At 44.5% G+C, this 21,568-nt stretch overlaps 1 protein-coding gene across 1 annotated transcript in view; it reads right to left on the minus strand.

Annotated features, from left to right (window-relative positions):
- The window catches only part of GABRB3 (gamma-aminobutyric acid type A receptor subunit beta3), a 202,063-nt gene that overhangs the window by 58,045 nt on the left and 122,450 nt on the right, over positions 1–21,568 (minus strand). The window contains exon 4 of the mRNA XM_049782694.1: positions 4,076–4,296. Coding sequence (XP_049638651.1) covers positions 4,076–4,296 — 221 coding nt within the window. The remainder of the gene's footprint in view (positions 1–4,075; positions 4,297–21,568) is intronic.

Below are 21,568 nucleotides of genomic sequence, written 5' to 3' on the forward strand. Positions count from 1 at the left end.
TAAGGCCAAGACAAGTGTGGAAGGGGATCCCCAATGTGAGGAGTCACAATGGATTTTACCAGAAGACACAATCCAGAGAGTATGAGAGAGAGAGTGTGTGTGTGTGTCTCATGAGAGTTTTGTGTAAATAGTCCCACAGTTTTCAATGAATGCTATTTGGTATGTGAAGACACGAAATCAATGAAATTAGCAGCATTTTGAAACACTCGTCTTCTTTACATTCAGAATTACAAATTACTTCCCATTTCAATTTGAATTAATCTCTATAGCTATGTGTGGTTTGTAAGTCTCAAGGCAGATATTTCAAGATGAGCCAATTTCAAAAGCAAGCCAGATGTCCATGCAGTACTGCTGGTGCTTTTTGAATGTGCTAATCTGTTGGTGAAGATTTCCTTTGCGACTGTTTGTCCAGGTTCACATGGAAATGAAGACTTGGCTCAAAATAGGAGGTTCTAAGTATAGATTCAAGGAGTATGTTGAGAATATACTTGAATAAAAATAGCGACTTCTTCAGATCTGCATTTACTATTGAAGGGGTTATGTGAGACACGTAAGAGATGTTAATTTAATGAGAGAGATCTCTTAGTTACTACTGTAGAGTTTATAGTTGAAAGTTCCCCCATAGCTTTTATATTATTTAACTTAACTATTATTAACTCTCAAATATTTTTATTAAATATTAGCTCAAATATTATGATTTAAAATCAAATTTTATTACTTTACATCAACACATAGAATCTGCTAAAGAGATGGTTGTTCACTCATACATTTTCCCCCTTCTTTACAATGCTAAATCTAACACTTGGAAATGGGGTTTGGAAACTAACTCTGATTTCCATCTAACACCCTGCACAAAGATCAAATGCAAATGGATTAAAGACCTTGATATCAGACCTGAAACCAGAAGATATATAGAACAACACGTAGGTAAAACACTCCATGACATTGAAAGTAAAGGCTTCTTCAAGGGAGAAACAGCACTCTCCAAACAAGTCGAAGCAGAGATACACAAATGGGACTAGATTAAGCTGAGAAGCTTCTATACCTCAAAGGAAATAATGCCTAGGACACTAAAGCCACCCAGAGAATGGGAAAAGCTATTCACCCAATACCATCAGGTATTAAGGAGTTAATATCTAAGATATACATGGTACTGACAGAACTTAACAAGAAGAAAAACATCTAATCCCATCAAAAAACGGGGAGAAGAAATGAACAGACACTTTCTCAAAGAAGAAATACTAATGGCCAAAAAGCACATGAAAAATGCTCCACATCACTAATCATCAAGGAGATTCAAATCAAAACATCAATGAGGTATCATCTCACATCACAGAGACTGGACACATCACAGAGAACAAGAACAATCAGTGTTGGTGGGGATGTGAGGAGAAAGGAACTCTCATTCACAGTTGGTGGGACTATTGGCTAGTCCAGCCCTTATGGAAAACTATATGAAGATTCCTAAAAAAACTGGAAATTGAGCTCTCATTTGATCCAGCTATATCACTCCTAGGGATATACCCTAGGAACTCAAAAATACAATTCAAAAATCCCTTCCTCGTACCTATATTCATCGCAGCACTTTTTACAATAGCCAGACTTGGGAACAACCAAGATGCCCTTCAACAGATGGATGGCTAAAGAAACTGTGGTAATATACACAATAGAATATTATGCAGCTGTCAGGAGAGATGAAGTCATAAAATTTTCTTATACATGGATGTACATGGAATCTATTATACTGAGTGAAATAAATCAGAGAGACACAGAATAGTTTCACTCATCCATGGCTTTTAATAAAAATTAAAGACATTGAAATAATTCCCAGAGATGAGGGCCAGAAGAACCGGCACAAGACATGAAGCTCACCACAAAGAGTAGTGAGTCAGTTAGAGAAATAACTACACTGAAAACTATCATAACAATGTCAGTGAGTGAGGGATGTAGAAAGCCTGTCTCAAATACAGGTGAGAGGTGGTGGGGGAGAAGATGGGGGCATTGGTGATGGGAAGGTTGCACACCCAACTAAGATTATGTTTGTAATCAGTGTTTAAATAAAGATATTATTATTATTAAAAAAAGAAAATAGGGTTTGGAAGTTGACTACAGCTCTTTCATTCATACTAGAATATGCTATGAACTGCTATGATCTGAAATTTTAGGCACCTCCTCCCCAATTCCTTTTGAAACCAAAACCTCAATAAGTGATGGTATGAGACGGTGGGAAGGTTTAGGTTGGGAGGGTGAAATCCTCAGAAATGGAATTAGTAGTTCTCTGAAAGAACCCTTGGCCCTCCAGCTATCAATGTCTGCAAAGAGAAGACAATATGTAGGTCTGGAGACTGCACTCAGAGAAAGAAGCTACAGGACCCTGAATCTTGTCCATGGGTCTGTGTTGTGGAGAAACCCCCCAATTGGTTGACCTTGGTTACAACAGCTGGAGTCAATTGCATCACTAACCTCAGAGAAGATTTAACAGAGACATCTACAAACTCTACCTCACTGAGAATAAAAAGAAAGTTTTATTTCTTTAATTATTGAGAAAATCCAAATAGTAATTTAGTTTAAGACAAGAAGGCTTATCTTGGGACTAGAGCGACAGCACAATGGAAAGGGTATTTGCCTTGTAAGGGGTTGATCTAGGTTTGATCCCCTGTATCCCATATGGTTGCTAGAGCCTGCCAGGAGTGATTTCTGAGCAAAGAGCTCACCCTGAGCACCGCCAGGTGTGCCCCCCCCAAAACAATCAAACAGATAAAGAAGGCGGACCTTGCTTTTCATGGAGGTTAGCTCCTTTTTGCTCATTCTCTCACTACATGCAAACATGAGCAAACATATGCATGCATTTACACATGCATTCCTAGAATTTATTACTATTACCATTATTTGGATTTTGGAGCCACATCCAGAAGTGCTCATGGCTTACTCCTCGATCTGCACTCGGGGCTCTCTGCTGTGGGGATCTTATGTGGTGCTCAGAGTTGAACCTTGGAGTCACATGCAAGGGGGATTCACTACCTGCTGTATTATTGCTCTGGTCCAGATTCATTCTTTCCAAATAAAGGACACAGTGGCTCATTTTAGCTCACAGAATTTCTAGGCAGTATGTTCTACCTCTAATCAAGAGTCTCCTGAAGCTTACAATCCCATCTTTGATTTCCAGGCAAAGCTGTGCAATTCTGGAAGCATCCTACAGGAATCTCAGTCACCTACCTTCCAATTAGGAATTCCCTACCAGGGCTGAAGGGAACCATTTTTCTTCTTTAACTGAAATGGTCTTATTTTTGTCAAAGTTTCAACTTTCTTCCTCTCCGCCACTGTTTTGAGAAAGTGCCTCTGTGTTTTAAGGGTATGCTCAATTTTCCTTTCTTAGTGTGGAAGCACTAAACATCATGGTGGGATGGAGGCTGGGCTGGAGCTCAGAGATTCTGAAGTTACCCCGTTTGTGATCAATCTTTTTCTAGATCCTTTTTCTGGAACCTTCAGGGAAATGGATGGGTTTACAGGGTAAACAGGAATGTACCCAGGACATCTTGGAAGTTGCAGAGAACAACCCCTTTTCATGACTCCAGTGATTTCACTAGGAGACTTGGTAAAGGATGATTCCCATTTTGTCTTCCCCATAAATATTGGTGGCACCATCTTGGAAAGCTCTGCAGAGACCCAGCCCTGTAGCAGCAGAACAGACATTGTTTAAGTCTCTACAAACAGCTCTGGGAAACTTTTTGGAAAATCCGGCACTGCCAGGGCCATATCAATGAATCTTTTGTGGTTCAGAACTGGGAAATTTGTCTTGGGGAAAGTTGTGTTCAGAGATGCAGTAGCCCAACTCCACAAGATGGAGCTGTTTTTTTCCCCTTTATGGGCTATTTATAGGACCCATAATACCCCAAATCTTACATCCAGACTTCCCTCATTTCCCTGCAAAACTCCACGTGGTTTCTGGAATGTCTACAGGTGAATCTGAAGATACTGATGCCTTTACGATAATCATTTCAAGTGAAAAATGCAGTCCAGCACACCCTAAAGTCGTAAAGACAGCAAGCCAAAGTGATCAAAAAGAATCACAGACCTGAGGCCGTATAACACGGTCCCATCCGGGTGCAGGCGAATCATGCGGTTTTTCACGGTCACTCCATGCACAAATGACTTCTTGTCATTTAAGAAGTATGTGTCGGGCACCCACAGCTGGTCAGCCACACGATTATCCAGTGTGAGGTTGAGAGGAATGCCGGAATAGGCGAGTCTCTTATCTCTCCAGTATTGTTGAAAATACATGGTTAAAGTGTAATCCTGCAGAAAGAGGGAAAAATAAAGAAAGAAGAGTTAGTTCATATTCGGTCTTTTATAACTGGCCAGAAGAAAAGCATATTGGGGCACAAGAAGAAAGGGTGTTTGCCTTGCACATGGCCAACCCAGGTTTAATCACAGACATTGCATATAGCCCCCCTACCCCCCAACACTGGCAAGAGTGATGCCTGAGCACACAGCCAGGAATAACCCTTGAGTGCTAGTGGAGCCTAGGGCTCAAAAATGAGGATCTGGTGAGAAGCAGCTGTGGAAGCAAATGCTGAAGCAGGAAATAATCCACACAGTGAAGAGGTACAAGAATGGGTTCAGGAAATCCAGCATTCAAACAAGGAATTCAACCACCCAAGCTTTCTATTCCTAAGAAGAAATGTAGCTTAGGGGAAGAAGACTGAAGAATGAGCCTCTGCCTTCCTCAGACCCCTGCTTTTATTGATAAGAATCAGGTCACACCCTAGGGAGGGAGAGGAATACCAAGTAGGGAATAATCCAGTATCCCATCACCAGCTCACATCAAGATCACACAAACGAATATTGATTTGGGTAGGACCAGTAAACCAACACTTGAGCACCACTGCTGGGTGTAGCCCAAAACAAACTAAAAACAACAACAATAGAAGAATGGTATAATATGGTCATGTAGGGCTGCAAGTAGGGGCTGCTATTTTGAAAAGTGCCAAGACCCAGTTTACTGTGCATATGCCAAGTATAAATCCTTGGTTATGCGTAGGTAAAAACTGGACTAGACCCATTGGCCTTTGAGGTCTCATAGCCCCGGCAAGGTGGAGAGATTTTACAGGTGATCAGGTGCAGGCCTGGCATATTGCTAAGCCTGGTTTGATAACCTGGCACTGCATGGTTCCCCTGAGCAATGCTTCAGAGTCCCCAACAACCACAGAGATAGATACAAGAAAAATGAGTCATTGTAGAAGTGGAGTTGAGCGCTCCTCCATCTGTCACCAGCAAGCGTGACAGACAGACAGACATGACCTATCTGCACTTTCTGTGATGGAAACTGCTGGTCAACCCTGTGGCCCGCCACAAGTATCTACTGGAAATCCTAGGAGAACTGAATCACAACACAGAAGAGCCCTCCGCACATCTATGTTCATTTCAACACTGCTCACTACAGCCAAAATCTGGAAAGTACCCAAGAACAGAAGAGTGGCTAAAGAAACGGTGGTACATATACAAAATGAAATACTATGAACTCTTAGGATAAATGAAGTCATGAAATTTTCTTATACATTGGATGGACATGGAGAGTATTATGCTGAGTAAAATGAGTCAGCGGGATAGAAATAGGATGATTACATTCATTTGTGGGAAATGAAATAAAAGATAGTTTTGTATAACATCCAAAGACAACAGTGATGATGGCCAGGAGGACCGGTCCTTGGTAGGAAGATTGCCACAAAGAGAAGAGGTGTTTAGTGAGGGCAGAGAAGGAACCACTATGACAATGACAATGGGAAGTGATCAATGATCACTCTGGACAAGAACTGGGTGCTGGAAAGAGATAAAGTGATAGGCAGGATAGCCCTCAGTAACAATATTGCAAATGGCAGAGCCTAAGAGTTAAAAAAGAGAGAGAGACAGAAAGAAAGAGGGGGGGAGGAAAAACGTCTGCCCCAGAGGCAGACGGAGGGGAAGGACAGAAAGAAAACTGGGGACATCGTGGTGGGAAATGTGTACTGGTGAAGGGTGTTGGACATTATAAAATTTAAACTCAATCATGAACAATTTTGTAACTGTGAAAAAAATAACCCAACTCTATTATGAACAATCTAGTAAACCATATATTTTTATAATTATATGTCTATGTAAAATTTTTGTAATTATATGTATATGTAAACCACATAATTTTTAAAATATAAAAAATATATTTGCTGGAAATAGAATAATCTGCTAGAAGAAGTTTTACATCCAATACACTGATTTTCCTCCAGCTCAACACAACCATTTCAACATTAACTGGGCCACAAACTCCCATCAAGATGGCAGCAGATACATCCGGAAAAAAAATGACTGAAGCCTAAAGGGAAAAGCAGGAATGGGTAAAGACCTTGGCCCCCCCTGGGCTTATCAACCAAAGAAATAGGTGCTGGGCTGGACTGATAGTACAGCAGGGAGGGCATCTGCCTTGAACACAGCTGATTCGGGTTTGATCCCCGGCATCCCATGTGCTTCCTCAAGGCCACCAGAAGTGCAGGGCCAGGAATAACCCGAGTGCTGGCAGGTGTGGCTCAAAAATATTAAAAGGAAACAAATGTTTAGACAAATGAATCTACCGGCACTCCGCACACACTCATGCTACTTTCGCTTTAAAGTCAATGTGACATTTTAAATATTTATATCAAGTTATTTAAACTTTGATTTATATTCCAATTTTTACTGAACAATGTCTTATATCTAGATAGATATCACCTGTAGATATGCACTGGCATATATTGGCAAAGGAATGTAAGAAAAAAAATGGGAATTTTTTTCTAGGCAAGTGGAAATGTTTCCTATCTATTTCATTAACTTTTTCTTCCATTTTCTTTTTCATTTTTGCTCTTTTGGGTTTGGGTGTCACACCACCTGGCTGCGTTCAGGACTTACTCCTTGCTCCTGCCAGGGGCTCAGAATTCCTGTATGTGGTGCCAGGTTGGCTGTAGGCAAATCGAATGCCCTGCCCATTGTGCTATCTCTCTGGTCCCCCTTCTTTTAGCAATGATTTAATTTGAAACGAGCAGAGCTGACATTATGTTCATGTCCCTCAGACTAACAAGTCTGTCAGTCTCATAGTCCATGGAGGAAGGAATCTGAGAAGCCAGAGCTGAGAAGGCAGGAAAATGCTCTAAGCTGGCTGGCTACCGCAGCACTCTTACACCCAATAATAATTCCAGTACATACAGGGCATGCCTGTTGGTCCTCTGTGACACTGTTCCAGAACTGCCTGGCAGATGGAACCTCATACAGCAACTATTCCAGAAACCCTGTAGAGCAACTGTTCCAGCTGCTTCCTGCATGCGGCAGCCAAAGAAGACCCCAGCAAACATAAGCTCTCCAGGGCCCATCACAAAGGTAGGCTGTGGGCTGATTTCAGCCTGTGTTTGGGCACAAAGGGGACACTATAAAGAGCTGCACCTGCACTCACTTCTTCCTGGTTTCCTGTTTCCTGTGTGCAGCAGCTAAAGAGAACCCCAGCAAACGCAACTGTTCCAGTGATTCTCCTTGACATGAAAGCTTCTGAGACATCACTCCAGAGATGGGGAAGGATGGCATAAAGAGGGAAGCTATCTCCCTACAATCAGTGGTCATTCTCAGGCTTGACTCTGGGCCATCCCTCCTCTCTCCTAGAGAGGTCTGGTTAAGGGAGATTACATGTCACTGCTCTTGCCCACTGTGTTGCACCTGAGACATTTCTAAGACCCAGTATTTATACTTACCCATTTTTTGGCACCTCACTTCCCTGACTATCCTTCTGTCATGTCCCTGGTCCTGACCCTTGCATGTATCCCATTTCCTCTTGCTCTACATAACCATTGCTGGAATGGAATAAAGAGTAGAGTCTTTGGTTATCAGCCTGGTCATTAGCAGGGAATAATGTCCTCGGATCCAAACACACCAGGAAGATGGAATCCTTCATTCTGATCATCACTGGCCAACTAACCACATCCACATCCATACTTGTGCTCCCACTGTGGCCAGGGGGAGAGAGACAGATTCCCCCCACGCTCCCTCCACCATCCTTATTTTCCTGATTTATAGGATTCTTCTTGATGTTGACTGGTTCAACAAGGATTATTTCTCTTCTTGGGTCTTTTTTTGGGGGGTGCTACCTTGTTGTGCTCAGTGGCCCAAAGGTCACCCCAGACAGTGCTCTGGGTCAAGGATCAAACTGGGGCTGGGGTGTGCAAGGTAAATGTCTTTCCTGCTGTCCTATTGCTCTGGCTTCTCAATTTTGCTTAGAAGTTTCTGTGAGGTCAGAGCAGAAGGCAAGAATCGATCTCCGGGCACCCCACAGGGGCCAAGAGGCCACAAAATCGACATAGAACAAACAGCTGAAAGCAAGAGGTCTAAGGAAGCAGCAAAGGTTCATCCAAAAGGCCAAGAAAGTTGAGACAGGCTGAGGGACCCACTGCAGTTTAGAGAAACAGCAGGAAGGAGACTGTGGCCAGTCTGTGCAGGCAGTGGGTGGACAAAGCTCCTCTCTTCTCACCCACACACGCTGGGGAGGAGATGCTCATTTGGTGGCTGCACCTCAGTTAGCTAGAGATGAGGAAGCTGTGGGCATGCCATGATACACCGGGTTTTGATGGAATTTTCACTGATTGAAGTGCCTCATATGGATGGAACCCGTCTTACAAGTTCAGGGGTTCCCCATCTGAGACTGGGGTTCACCTGTCACTCAGGAGTCAGTAGCTGCCCAGCACCCCTGAGGTGGTATACATATATACAATGGAATACTACATAGCTGTAAGGGATGATTCAATCATGCAATTTGCTGCAACATGTATGGAACTGGAATAAATTACGTGACATGATGTGAGGCTGGAGAAGGAAAAATACAGAACAATGTCACTTATATGTGGTATTTAGAATAACTGCATGAGGGAATGCAATGGTTTAAATGGGGATTGTCAGGAGCCGAAGAGATAGCATAGTGGTAGGGCATTCGCCTTGCATGCAGCCAACTCAGGATGGATTGTGGTTCGAATCCCGGCATCCCATACAGTGCCCTGAGTCTTCCAGGAATGATTTATGAATGGAGAGCCAGTAGTAAACCCTGAGTGCCACTGGGTGTGACCCCCGCAAAATAAATGGGGATTATTAAGAACCCTTAGGGGCCTAGAGTATAGTGAGGAGAAGGAAAGAAATTGAGTGGAGGAGAAGAAACACAAATATGTAATGATGGGGAGCAGGGATCAAGTGGTCTCAGGTGCATTGGGGTGTAAAGAAAGGATAGAACTAAATATCCAAGCCAGAATCAACAAGGAAATCATGAGAACCAAACTTTAACAATTTGAACTTAAAATGGGCCTGTTATTCTGGTAGGCGAGGGGGCAAGGAGTGGTGGCATGAGATGGATTCTAGGAACATGCGTTGAGTGAGGTGTTGAAAATCAGCCCTTGATGGGGCTGACTGATGGAGGGATGGAGGATGAGGTCTTTCTCCTCCAGCTCGGAGCACACCTCTGTCACCCCATTCAGCCAGCGGTTCTGAGGTGAATACGGCAGGTATAAAGCTAACAGGCAGTCAGGCTTCAGAAGATATCAGCTTATTCAGTGGACAAGGCTGAAGCCAAAAGCCCCAGAATCAGCCCTCCAAAAAAAGCCCCTGCCTTCCACAGACCCTTGCTTTTATACATCAGATTCAGGTACCACCCTAGGATGGGAGCAGAATGCCAGGTCACATCCTAGGGTAGGGTACAATCACCGATCAGGGTAGGATCAGTAACAATAATCCCATGGAAATATTTACATACACAACATAAGGAAGACACGGGTGGTGGTGGGATTGGCAATGAAATACTGTATGTCTGAAACTCAACTATGAAGAACTTTGTAAATCACAGTGGTATAAATAAAATATATCTATAAAAAAAGTTGGGGTGTGCCAATTGAAGGCTGCTGTCTGGGGGTGTAAGTGAGGGGTTCATAGGTCATGGAGACAGAAAGTGGGGAACTGGGTCTCAAAGATGCCACACCAGCAGCACCTTTGCAATTGGCATCCTTGGAGCCCAGCTGGCACCCCACTTTGTTCCCTTGTCTAGATGGGGGTTAGGGAAAAGGAACAGTGACCCCCACACCCTCACAGCCCAACTTTCCTCTACTCTGTTCTCAAAAGATGGGCACAGCTAGAGGAGGTCACAGCTCAGAGAGCTGATTTCAAGGTACAGTGGGGCGGTGCTGATCCTGGGGTCATCATAGTGGGGAATTGTTGCTGATCTCAGGATGTAGTATGGAGCTGCTGATATTAGGGTACATGGGGAGGTTCTAATCATGGGGTCAGAGAAGGAAGCTGTTGATACTGGGGTCACAGTGGGGGCCCTGCATACATTGAACACAGTCCCTCTGACTCCCTCACAGTATAGGGTGTTGTCATCGGCTACATCTTGGCCAACACTCTCCATGGGTAGTGAGGAGGGATGCGGTGTGGAGAGAAGCTGGGAGGAGGGGGAGTGACGTCCTGGAAATAAATGGGGTCCCATGGGTAAGTGGGATGTCTGAGATGACTTGTACACACAGAAACCTGTCTGGTATACTCTGTGATGTGCGCTGCTGGGCACAGAGCTCTGGAATGTGGGGTTCAGTAAAGCAGGGCCAGACAATGAGGTAGATGGATCGTCGTGTGGAATTCTCCGGGCTGCCAAGAGATGGCGCTCTCTGAGGCTAATGTAGAAACGCATTCATGGTTTAATTACAGTGGGTGCAAACCACGGTGGTTCATCAAAATCATCCTTAATTGAGATAGAACGTCTAAATCAACCTTTCCCCCTGCCTCCTAAGAAAAGGGTTCTGCTGAATTTAGGACCTGCATTAAAACAAAACAAAACAAAACAAAAAGAAACAGGGAAGAATCCTAATAAAAATAGACTACATAAAAATACACAAAAACTAAAAAAAAAAAATTAAAAAAGGAACCTAACAAACAAAATCATTTGACTCAATATCCACTCGTTCTGGGCTTTGTTTTGAAATCTTCAGTCCTGGGATAACTGAGTGAACAGCGGGTCTTTGTACTGTGTGTCCACATGTCTTCTAGTCAACAGTCTCGGAGAGATTTGTGATGTCTGGAACTACCCACATACCATACCAGCACAAAGGGGGTGGAGAGTGTCCAGGCCAGCAGGGGGTAGTGCCAGAAAACATGCCAGACTGGCTCTGTACCCTGTGCCACATATCCGGGCTCCGGGCATTAGGAGTTAATTCTGTTTCATGCAAAGGTTAGAAATCATGGTTCTGAGTCTCTGTAGCAGGGAGGGTTAGGAGGGGGAAATGGCTGAATGGGTGCCATGGGCCCTTACTCTAAACTAGTAGCATTCCTAGCTCTAAGACAGAGGTCTGCAAATTTGTTTGGCCTATTCCCCCTTTTGTTTTAACAACAACAACAACAAAACAAAAGTTGCAGACATCGTAATTGCCTTGACCAGGTTCAATCCCTTGCACCTGCCATAAGGTCCCCTGAATCTGGCCAGGATTGATCTCTGAGCACAGAACCTAGAGTTAAGCTCAAGTATGTCCTAGTATAGTGCCCCCCCCCCAAAAAACACCCCAAATAAACAGGAACAATTGCTCAAAACACTCAGCACCCTCCAGTGTATCAGAGTCTACTGCCATTGCATGGATCATTCTTGAAGTCCCAAGAGGTGGCAGCATCTACTTTGGGACGTGCTGTTCTAGAAGAAATCCCCCTGCAAAGATCAAGGACTCTTGAACCTGAGCCTTTCTCAAGCCACACATCTATACTTAGGACCTTTCAAAATCCCCTGGGATCATATACACAGCAGCAAAGCCGCCCAAGCTCCAAGCTCTCAGCTCTGTGTTCAGGTGTCTAATTCAAACAGCTCGAATAAATTGCCGTAAGAGACAAACAAACAACAACAAAAAAAGTTTCTTCCTCCTGGTGGAAATCTCTAGGCGTTTATCCCATTAAAATGACAAGAATGCATATCTGAAAGTGGAAATATTGCTCATTATTGTGCAATTAAGTAATTGACGAGATTCTGCAGCACAGGAAATGAAGGGGGGAAAATTACTAACCCTGAGAAAGAAATGCCATCTCCACGCTGAATTTAAAAGACTTCACCGCAGCTGTGGAAGCCACAGGACACCTGCATTGCATCTGGCTCAGCACGTTGTATGCTACAAAGCCTCATAGGTAAATTGTGCTCAGGTTGGGGGAGAGAGAACTGGTCTCCAAGTTCTATCTTACATAAGCCTTGGGGAAGCTTGTAGATTTTTTTTGCAGGTACTGCTGCAGGCCAAGATAAGTCTGGAAAGGCATCTCCATGCTTCTCTGCGTAAGATTGATTTTGAAAATTTTTCATCTGCTCCTTTGAGCCGCCTGAAAATGAGGATCCAGCGTTACATCAATCTCTTCCCCATACAGCTGACTTCCCGGGTATCTGGGTCTTTCTTGGTTGAAAAATATCTGCTGCCGTTTCCTAAGAAACCATGCCCCTTGCAATGTGTGCCTCTCTCTCTCTAGAGGGCACTCTTGCTTCAAACCATCCGGAGCTTTTAGCACAGGTCAAGAATCAACCCGGGGGGGGGGGTGCTGGAGTGGTAATACAGGGGTTCAGGCACCTGACATGCATGTGGCTAGCTCTGGTTCGACCACTGACAGGTGTGGTTTGGCCTAGACTTTGCTAGTCCACAACACCACATTCTTGGATCCTGGTCCTGCACCCCCTGGGCACTGCTTGGGAGAACCTCTCTTCTTCCACCACCACCTCCCAAAAGAACCAGGGTTCCAGGGACACAGAGATCATGAAGATTCTGAAGTTCAGAGTCAGGTGGGCTAGACTAAAATGTAACCAACGAAAACAAGAGATGGTTTAGACAAGGAGCTTTGGAACCAAGCGTGAGTGAGTCTCAAGTCAGTCTTATATTGGCTGTGCAAATGGGGAAGCCATTTCCTTTGCCATGCCCACTTACCTTTTCCTGCCCACATCTCTGCATGAAGAGCTGGGTAAGGGGCAATGGAGATAGGTGGACAACCCCCCTAACCCCCCAAAATTATCTATTTAAGGGGTATCTACAAATTCTGGGGTTTCTAGAGATTTTTCTGAACTTTGCATAGCATCCTGTCTGTCCAAAGGTTCAAAGTCTGTACATTTTTAGGTTTTTGGGTCCTATCAGGCAAACTTCAAGGCTTGCTCATGGCTCTGTACTCAGGAATCATTCCTGATGGTGTTTTGGGGACCATATGCAATGCTGGGGATAGAACCTGGGCCAGCTGAGCACATGGCAAGTGCCTTAACCCTGTACTGTATATCTTTCTAGCCCCTGTCTTTTTGATTCACCCACCTAAATGCTAAACCCATTTAGAGGATTAATCAGACTCCTGAATTTGTCTACTGGAATAGACCATCAAACACAACTTGAAATTTCCCCCCACTGTCTAAAAATCTGTCTGAAAAACTAGCAGTGGTTGTAAATTATTTTCAAAGATGGTTTTCCTGTCATGTATGGCCAAAGGTATTTTTTCTGGAATCTAATAAGTTTGAAAAGCAAAATGATTGCACTGACTTGTACCCGGGGAACAACAGAAAGGAGTAGCAGAAGAAATGAATCATTCAACCCAAGCCAAGGAGCAGCAAGAATATCTAAGAGCTGCCTCTGGCCAAATAAACTCTGGCACAGGGGCTGGTCTGCAGGGAGGAGAAGAGGGGATCCAAGGAGCCCCAGACTGGCTTCCTTACCTAGGGAAGTTATGTAATCACTCAGCAACCTCTTGTGTAAAAACAAACCCCCAAAATGGCCATCTTACAAAAATGTTCTGGCAATTAATTGGTCTAACAATGCTTAACCACAAGCCTGAGTCATAATAGGCATGTGGAAAATTTTCTCTAACTCTTCCTAGAACAGAGTCAGTAGTAGCGATCCCATTTGCAGTTGGATCCCCCAGTCCCTTACACCCCACCAATACACAGAACACAGCCTCCTTACTATGGGGGAAACAGACTCCTCCTAGACCTAGAACTTAAGTACCAAGTCCTCAACATAACTTGGAGCCCAATTCTTTTCCCAAATCCTGAGTTCTACACATCTACTCCAGAGACAGTTCCCAGAGGCAACAATAATGCTGTGTGTCAGGTCACTGGATCTTTTCCAGCAAAGCTCTCACCACCTCCCCCTGTTTTCTGCTGTATAATTGTTTGAAAACCAAACACCCATCAGCAAGTGAGCTGCAGTGTTAATGAAAAACAATAGCCAACTCAGGCATCACGCTGAGCCCCCCCCCCCATTTTCTGGGTTCATCAAAACTCAGGGGGGAGGGATGACTGTTTATATCCCTCCTCAAGTTTCAATGGGGAAACCCCAATTTTTATATAATTACATATTTTAAGCACCACAATTATAAGACTGTTCATGGTTGAGTTTCAGTCATAGAATGTGCAGTGCACATTTCCTGCCACCAATGCCCCCAGTGTGATTTGCACTATTGCTCATGAAAGGGTACCATGCATTATCACTTCATCTTCTTTCCCAGTGCTTGTGCAGAGTGATCAGTTCCAGTTGCCATTGTCACAGTGATAGTGTTTCGCTACACTAACTGTATTTAGTTCTCTTAGTGGTAAGTGGAAACCCATATTTGTATAGCCAGCTTATATCTCCATATAAATAATACTGTTACTCAGTTCTGCCAAATCATCCTTTAACAATAATTTGGAGCCCCGACTTAGTAATATTTTGGGTCACAATTGTTCCTTTAACTCTAAAATGAGGCCCTCAGGATGGCAGAGACTCTCTCCTTTCTCATATCTTCATGGGTCCCTAGATCTTCTCCTCTCCTCTCCTCTCCTCTCCTCTCCTCTCCTCTCCTCTCCTCTCCTCTCCTCTCCTCTCCTCTCCGCTCCTCTCCTCTCCTCTCCTCTCCGCTCCTCTCCTCTCCTCTCCTCTCCGCTCCTCTCCTCTCCTCTCCTCTCCTCTCCTCTCCTCTCCTCTCCTCTCCTCTCCTCTCCTCTCCTCTCCTCTCCTCTCCTCTCCTCTCCTCTCTTCTCTTCTCTTCTCTTCTCTTCTCTTCTCTTCTCTTCTCTTCTCTTCTCTTCTCTTCTCTGTCTCTGGACCTCCTCTGTTCTTCCTCAGGATGCCCAGAAGCTTCTCCAGTTTCTCAACATGAACCAGAGCACAGGCACCTCCACCAGTGCACTCTTCCCTCCAGAGTCCCTTCCCCTTTCTATAGCATATGTACGTCCTCAACCAAGCAAACCCAGCTGAGGGAACTGTTGGCAACCTGCCTTTCTTGCCCCATTTCCATCTCTGGTGTGATGATTTGGTCCCAAATCTGTTCTGTGTTCTAGAAAACTGGACCACACGGTCACTGGGAAGAGAGGAGGCTAAAAGTGTTTCCACTGCATCTCACAGTAACAGTCTCCACTAGTCTTACCCCAAGGGATGCTTGTTCGTGATTCAGAAGGTTGAATCCAGTACCTACCCCAGACAGGATTGGCTAAAGGAGAATGAAAGACAAGATAACTGAGTGCATAAAGTGGGGAATTCCAATGCCCCATAATACCAGACAAATAAACAGACATTGAAAATGTGCTGGAGGACTGAGGAATGACTGCTGTGACTCCTTTCTTGAAGGTGTGCCTACATGGGGAACATGGAAGACACCAGCATGTCCTGAAAATTATCTATCTGCCACTTAAGTGTTGGCCTTTCAGTCTAGAAACTCTCTAGGCCGGAAAGACTTCCAAAAAGGGGGTGCAGTGACTCCTGAGGATTCGACCCTCCCATTACCCCCCCCCCTCCAGAGGACTGAGTGTCACCTTTATTTGGCTTGTGCAAAGTAACCTCTGGAATGCTCACCCCAGCGGAGTTTCTGGGGCCACTGCTCTCTACTTTGACTTTTTGGCCCATGGCAAATACCGTTTTTCAAATATCAGTTCTGCAGCTGACCAGGGAGATCAGAATCCAGCATGCGGGCACATAAGGGCACAGGACTTACCCTGACTAGATCTCCAGCACTAAACAATTCCCACAGTGTGGCCAGGAGAAACCTCTGAGCACAGACTCAGAAATAAGCCCTGATCACTTCCAGGTTTGCTCCCCTTCAATAAAAACAAAAAATGTTTCTGATTCTTCCCCCAAACAAACAAAAATATCTTTCATTTTTTAGGTGGTGGAGCAGCACTCAGCAGCCACAAGCTGCAATCCTTGGGGGCAGTTCAATTCAAGGACCCAAGAACATGGAGCTGTTGAGGCCACTAAGTCCATACCCCACAGTGTTCAGGGACCCATGGGGAGCCAAGAGTTGGATTCAGCCATATGCACTTCACCCCTTATAATTGCTCTTTGGCCTTTGGAATACTACATTTTTTTTTGGGGGGGGGGGCACACCTGCAGTGCTCAGGGGTTACTCCTGGCTCGGCACTCAGAATTAATCCTGGCTAGGGGGACTATATGGGATGCCAGGGATCAAACCCATGTCTGTCTGGGTCAGCCCCACCACTCACTGTGCTACTACTCTGGCCTCAGAATCCTACATTCTTTTGTTTTTTAACTTGGTTTTTGAGCCACACCAAGAGGTACCCAAGTTGACTCCTAATTTTGTGCTCAGGGATCATCACTGGCCTGAGATTGAGTCCGGCTTGACTGCACACAAGGCAAGTTGCCTATTCACTATACTATTGCTTTGGTCCCAGAATCCTACATTCATTCCTAAGTTTTCTAAATCATAATGGTCATCTCTTGAATTCCTTCTGTTACAGAATTATAATCACATTATCTGATTAAAAATGTCTTCTCCGGAACCTTTTTAAGGGAAAAGATTTTCTTAAATAAAAATAAAAGAAGAGTTGTACACAAAACAAACAGCATTTACTTATGGTAAAATAAAAGGCAAATTATTTTTGCTTTGGCAGCCACACCCAATGCAACTTGGGCTACTTCCTGTGCAACTCGGGGGGACTATGGGGTTCCAGGGATTAAACCCCAGCCACCCGCATGCCTTCAGCTCCAGGAGCTATTTCTTCAACCAATATTTTTTTTATTGTAAACAGAGACCCCCGCCTAGAGACTGAAAACATGAGCATCTGGTTGTACTTTGATTTCCAATGTCTCGATGTCAGCATTTAATACAGGATTTCCTCTCCTCCCAGACAAATCTCGGGGATTAGTGATGGCACACATTTGAAAGCATTTTCCATTTCAAGAAAGATGTGCTATTTTTAGCCCGCAGGCCCATTCATTTTATCTCTGAGACTGGCTCTATTTCTGGCTCCTGCACACCACTAGTGAGGATATTCCTGTTAGACAAATCACAATATTAATAATATTATACTCAGTATTACTGAAATAAAATTAGCTGAAGAGTTCTTCCCTCCCCCACCTTTTCCCTGAATTCCTTTGCACAGAAATATCTGGATGGGCATCTGCCTAATATAACATCAAGTAGTCCTTGCTTCTGAAGGAATATCATCAAAGACTGGGAGTCCAGAAATGCACCCCAAAGCTGGCTTCCTATCTTTTGAAACACATGGTGTGTCTACTGAGAGAGAAGCATGGCTTCTCCTCAGTGTCTGAAACAACCCTCTTTCTTCCTGCCTTTTGCCTTTGCACTGGGTCTCATGAACGAACAAAGTGGCTGGTCCTAGCTGTATGTAGTACATTTCCATTGTTCTATGTCTTTGTCCAACTTCCAAGAAATGGTGGCACAGAAGCTTCTGAGCTGGAAATTAGGGTGACAGGAATCATCCCTCAGCCCCTCCCCAGCTGCTTTTGACATATGTTCTTCTCCTTTTCCTCCTACCCATCAGGTCCAGCTTCTGAGCTGCTCCCTCTAAATCTTTTCTTGTCTAAATGCAAAAGCACCCCCAGGATGCCTGATTCTGCACCACCATCCACCTACCGACTCCCTCCAACTTTGGTCCCTCTGCTTCTTTTACTTCCTAGAGAAACCCCTCTTAAGCCTGTGGCTTCGCCGGCAATTTATATCAACTTCCTGATGTAGAGTATTCCCTGATTTTCCCTTAGGTCCAAATCTTCAAATGCTATAACTGGTACAACAGAGCTATATTAAACTAACTTGTGGTCTTGGCAGCAAAAGGGACCCACCTAAAATTGTTCCAGTTAAGTGGAAGGGCTTCCATCCTTCAATGACACAAAACAAAATTCCCAGCATTCATACTCTGGTCAACCCAGATGAACTGTGTGGACTCCCTACTGAAGAGATGCAAGGGCAATCATTTCTCCTCACTGTTAGAAATGCCACGCTGTGCACTGTCTTCTCCTCCCCTTCCCATCAGGACAATATACTAACTGGTTCCTTGAATGACTGTTCTTCCATGATCCCGAGACCTCCACAAAACATCCAGTATGATTTTTAGCAATCCAAGTCACATAATTTTATTCATCACTATTGAATGGCTCTGTATTTCTCTGACAGCCAGATCCAAATAGACCTTTTTGGCCAACGAATCTCAGCCCTGACGTCATCTCCTACAGTATGCCCTCATTAACTTCACTCTAGTAGCAATATCAATTTGGCTGTTTCTCATACAACTCCAACAATCTTCTGGTTTGGACCCTGTTGTGTTAACTTCTCCCTTCTTGGTACTCATAGTCCTCAGTAAAACTTTGGCAGATTTCCTCACCAGAGTCCAATCTTTACTCAACTCTGTCTTTTCAAGAAGCCTTTCTGATATTGGTAACCTTTCACCCCTCCTTCCTGGTTGCCTTGGACCATATTCAAGGTGACAGTTATCACACATATTTGTGTTCTTTCTCCCTTGCTAGAATATAAGCTGCATGAGTAAAAATCAATTTTGTTGATGTTGCTAGAATGTTCTTAGCACCCTCCAGGACAGTGACTAGCAAAGACTAACAGTTTCATAATGTGAGCTGAAGCAGTGAGTGAACATTTTCCCTGATATAGGCCAGGAAAATTGCCCTTCATAAAAGTTCTGGTTGGAGCCAGAGCGATAGCACAGCAGGTAGGGTATTTGCCTTGCACATGTCTGGTCCAGGTTTGATCCCTGGCATCCCCATCATCTCTCAAGACTGCCAGGAAAGATTTATGAGTGCAGAGCCAAGAGTAAACCCTGAGCGTCACCAGGTGTGACTCAAAACAAAACAAAACAGTCCTGGGTGATGGCTGATTACTCTGGACTACTTCCCATAAAAAAAACTTCTAAATGGTGGGGCCAGAAAGATAATACAATGGGCAGAACACTTGCTTTGCAAGTGACCAATGCTGCTTTAATTCCTGATACTTCATAAAGTCCCCTAATCTCTGCCAGGGATGATCTCTGAATGCAGAATCAAGAGTAAACTCTGATCACCAAAGGATGTTAACTGCAAACTGAAAGAGTCAATAAATAAAAATAAACAAAAACTTCTCAGTGTTCTTGAAAACAATATCCAGATTGGAACAGATATGGGATACAATTCTTTTATATTTTCTTTCTTTAGACCATACCTGATGGTACTGAGGGGTCCCTTTCAGTGGTGCTCAGGGGAAGCATGTGATATTGGGCTCAAGTCCAGGGTTCGAGCATGCAAAGCCCTTTAAGTCACCTCCCTAGCCAGGGACAGAAAAAAAATCTTAGAGAAGTGGTTTTCCTGGTCATCAAAAGCCCAGTTTAGACAAAACCCATAGTTTTAGCCCTGAGCATGTAGGGACTAGGAGACTTGAACCCAGAGTTCGAGAATTGGCTCTGCTTTGAGGAAATTCTTTTATTGCTTCTGTTTTAGTCTGGCCATAAATATCAACTACCAAAAGGGGCAACTGGCCCCAAAGCTCTCAGTTATTAACTGTAGTTCCCAATACCTATTCTCTGTTCCTGCCTGGGTCCTTTTCTTTTGGTTGGCTCAGAAACATTCCCTTCACTTCCGGTCAGTTTAGCGGGCCACACTGATTTGTCCACCAATGCTAAGAGCAATCACATTGGCGCTTCTTCTGGAGTTCTGGTCAACCAGGATACCGGCCACAGAAGCCACTGTCCCCTCAACCCACAAAGGGTTGGCTTCGAAGTCGTGTCTGACTCCAAAAAAGTCACCAAACAGCCTCCAACAGACACTTCTCTGTCCTCAGTTGACCCCCTTCAGGCAGCCTGCAGCAGATTGAGATGCTCTGAGAAGCACAGGCTGAGATACTCGCTCTCCTGGCCTTTCCACTCTGGTGACTATTCACTGCTCAGCCTCTCACCACCACCTCCATCCAATGCCTCAAGATATGCACTGGGTCTCTCTCTCATTCATTCCAAAGATGTTCCAGTGAACCTTGAGCAGCCGCCTCCTCTCTGCGGGCAGAGCATACCTTGAAACACAGATTTCTCATCTGCCTGTTCTTCTAACATCTTTACTTTCTAGTCTCTTTATTTGTGATCTCTCTTCTTCCTCCTTCCTTACACACCCTCCCCCTATCTAATTCCAGCACCCAGCCCAGCTGCATGGGAGCAAAAAGGACTGGCACTATGACTTTTTAAAAGCCACCATCTGCTCACAACACCACAACAGCCAAGATCTGAAACGACCCAAACAAATGCTGGGGTTTTCCAAAATGAGTGACCCCTGTTCTGTAGGGAGGTTCTGGGTGATTCAGGGTTAGTGGGAATGGCCTCAATGTGATTGGGAAAGCAATTTTCTGTTGACAGAAAGATGTCTTTTCAAGGAGGCATGGATAATTTTTGTATCATCACAAAAAATAATTTTTGTATCATCATTTATATCATCACCTCTGGAGTTACTCTCATCTCTGCACTTGGAATCACTCCTGGAATTGCTCAGGATACCATATGTGGTGCCAGGGACTGAACCCCCACCCCAGTCTTACAACTAGCTTACAACTAGACAGAAGCTCCCGACTTCATAAAGAAGAGGAAACTCTAGCATTAAGGGCCTATATAAGAAGCCACCCCTTGTCCCTAAATGCTGGTAAAGGGCAGCGCTCACCATGCACAGTGGCAGGAGTAGAGTCTGAACTGGGCGAGGTATAAGAACATAGATTTTTTTTTTGGTCACATTCAGTGATGCTCAGGGGTCCCTCCTGGCTCTGTGCTCAGAAATTGCTCCTGGAAGTCATGGGACACCATATGGGATGCCAGGAATCTAACCAGGGTCTGTCCGGGGTTGGCCATGTGAAAGGCAAACGCCCTATCGCTGTGCTATCGCTCTGCCCCCAAGAACATAGATTTATTTCAGATTTCACTCTTCCTTCTCAGACTCTTGGGGCTGCCATTACAACTGCATTGCAAAGCCCTTCTACGAGGCTCAACAGAAACTGCCAGGACTCTGGGAAGAGCTGCACTGATGGAAGGAAGTCGTGTCCCAGGTTTCTGAACTCACTACAGCCCAATGGGCTAAGGGCAGTGTCTTTGCTCCAGGTCCCAATGCCATGAATTATTGTGGCCATCAATGCAACAGGCGTGGTTGCTTTCTAATGCCATTCTGGAGGGCTAGTCAGTAAATGCAGACGAGACCTGCTGATTCCTGTACATTCATTCAGTTCTCTTGAACCCTTTTTCAATTGATCACACAAGAGTACACATAGAGCAGTATGCCTTATGGGGTCCACATAGGATTTGACCCCTAGGGTC

Source organism: Suncus etruscus, chromosome 11 (genome assembly GCF_024139225.1).
Source record: "Suncus etruscus isolate mSunEtr1 chromosome 11, mSunEtr1.pri.cur, whole genome shotgun sequence".
Classification (NCBI taxonomy): Eukaryota; Metazoa; Chordata; class Mammalia; order Eulipotyphla; family Soricidae; genus Suncus; species Suncus etruscus.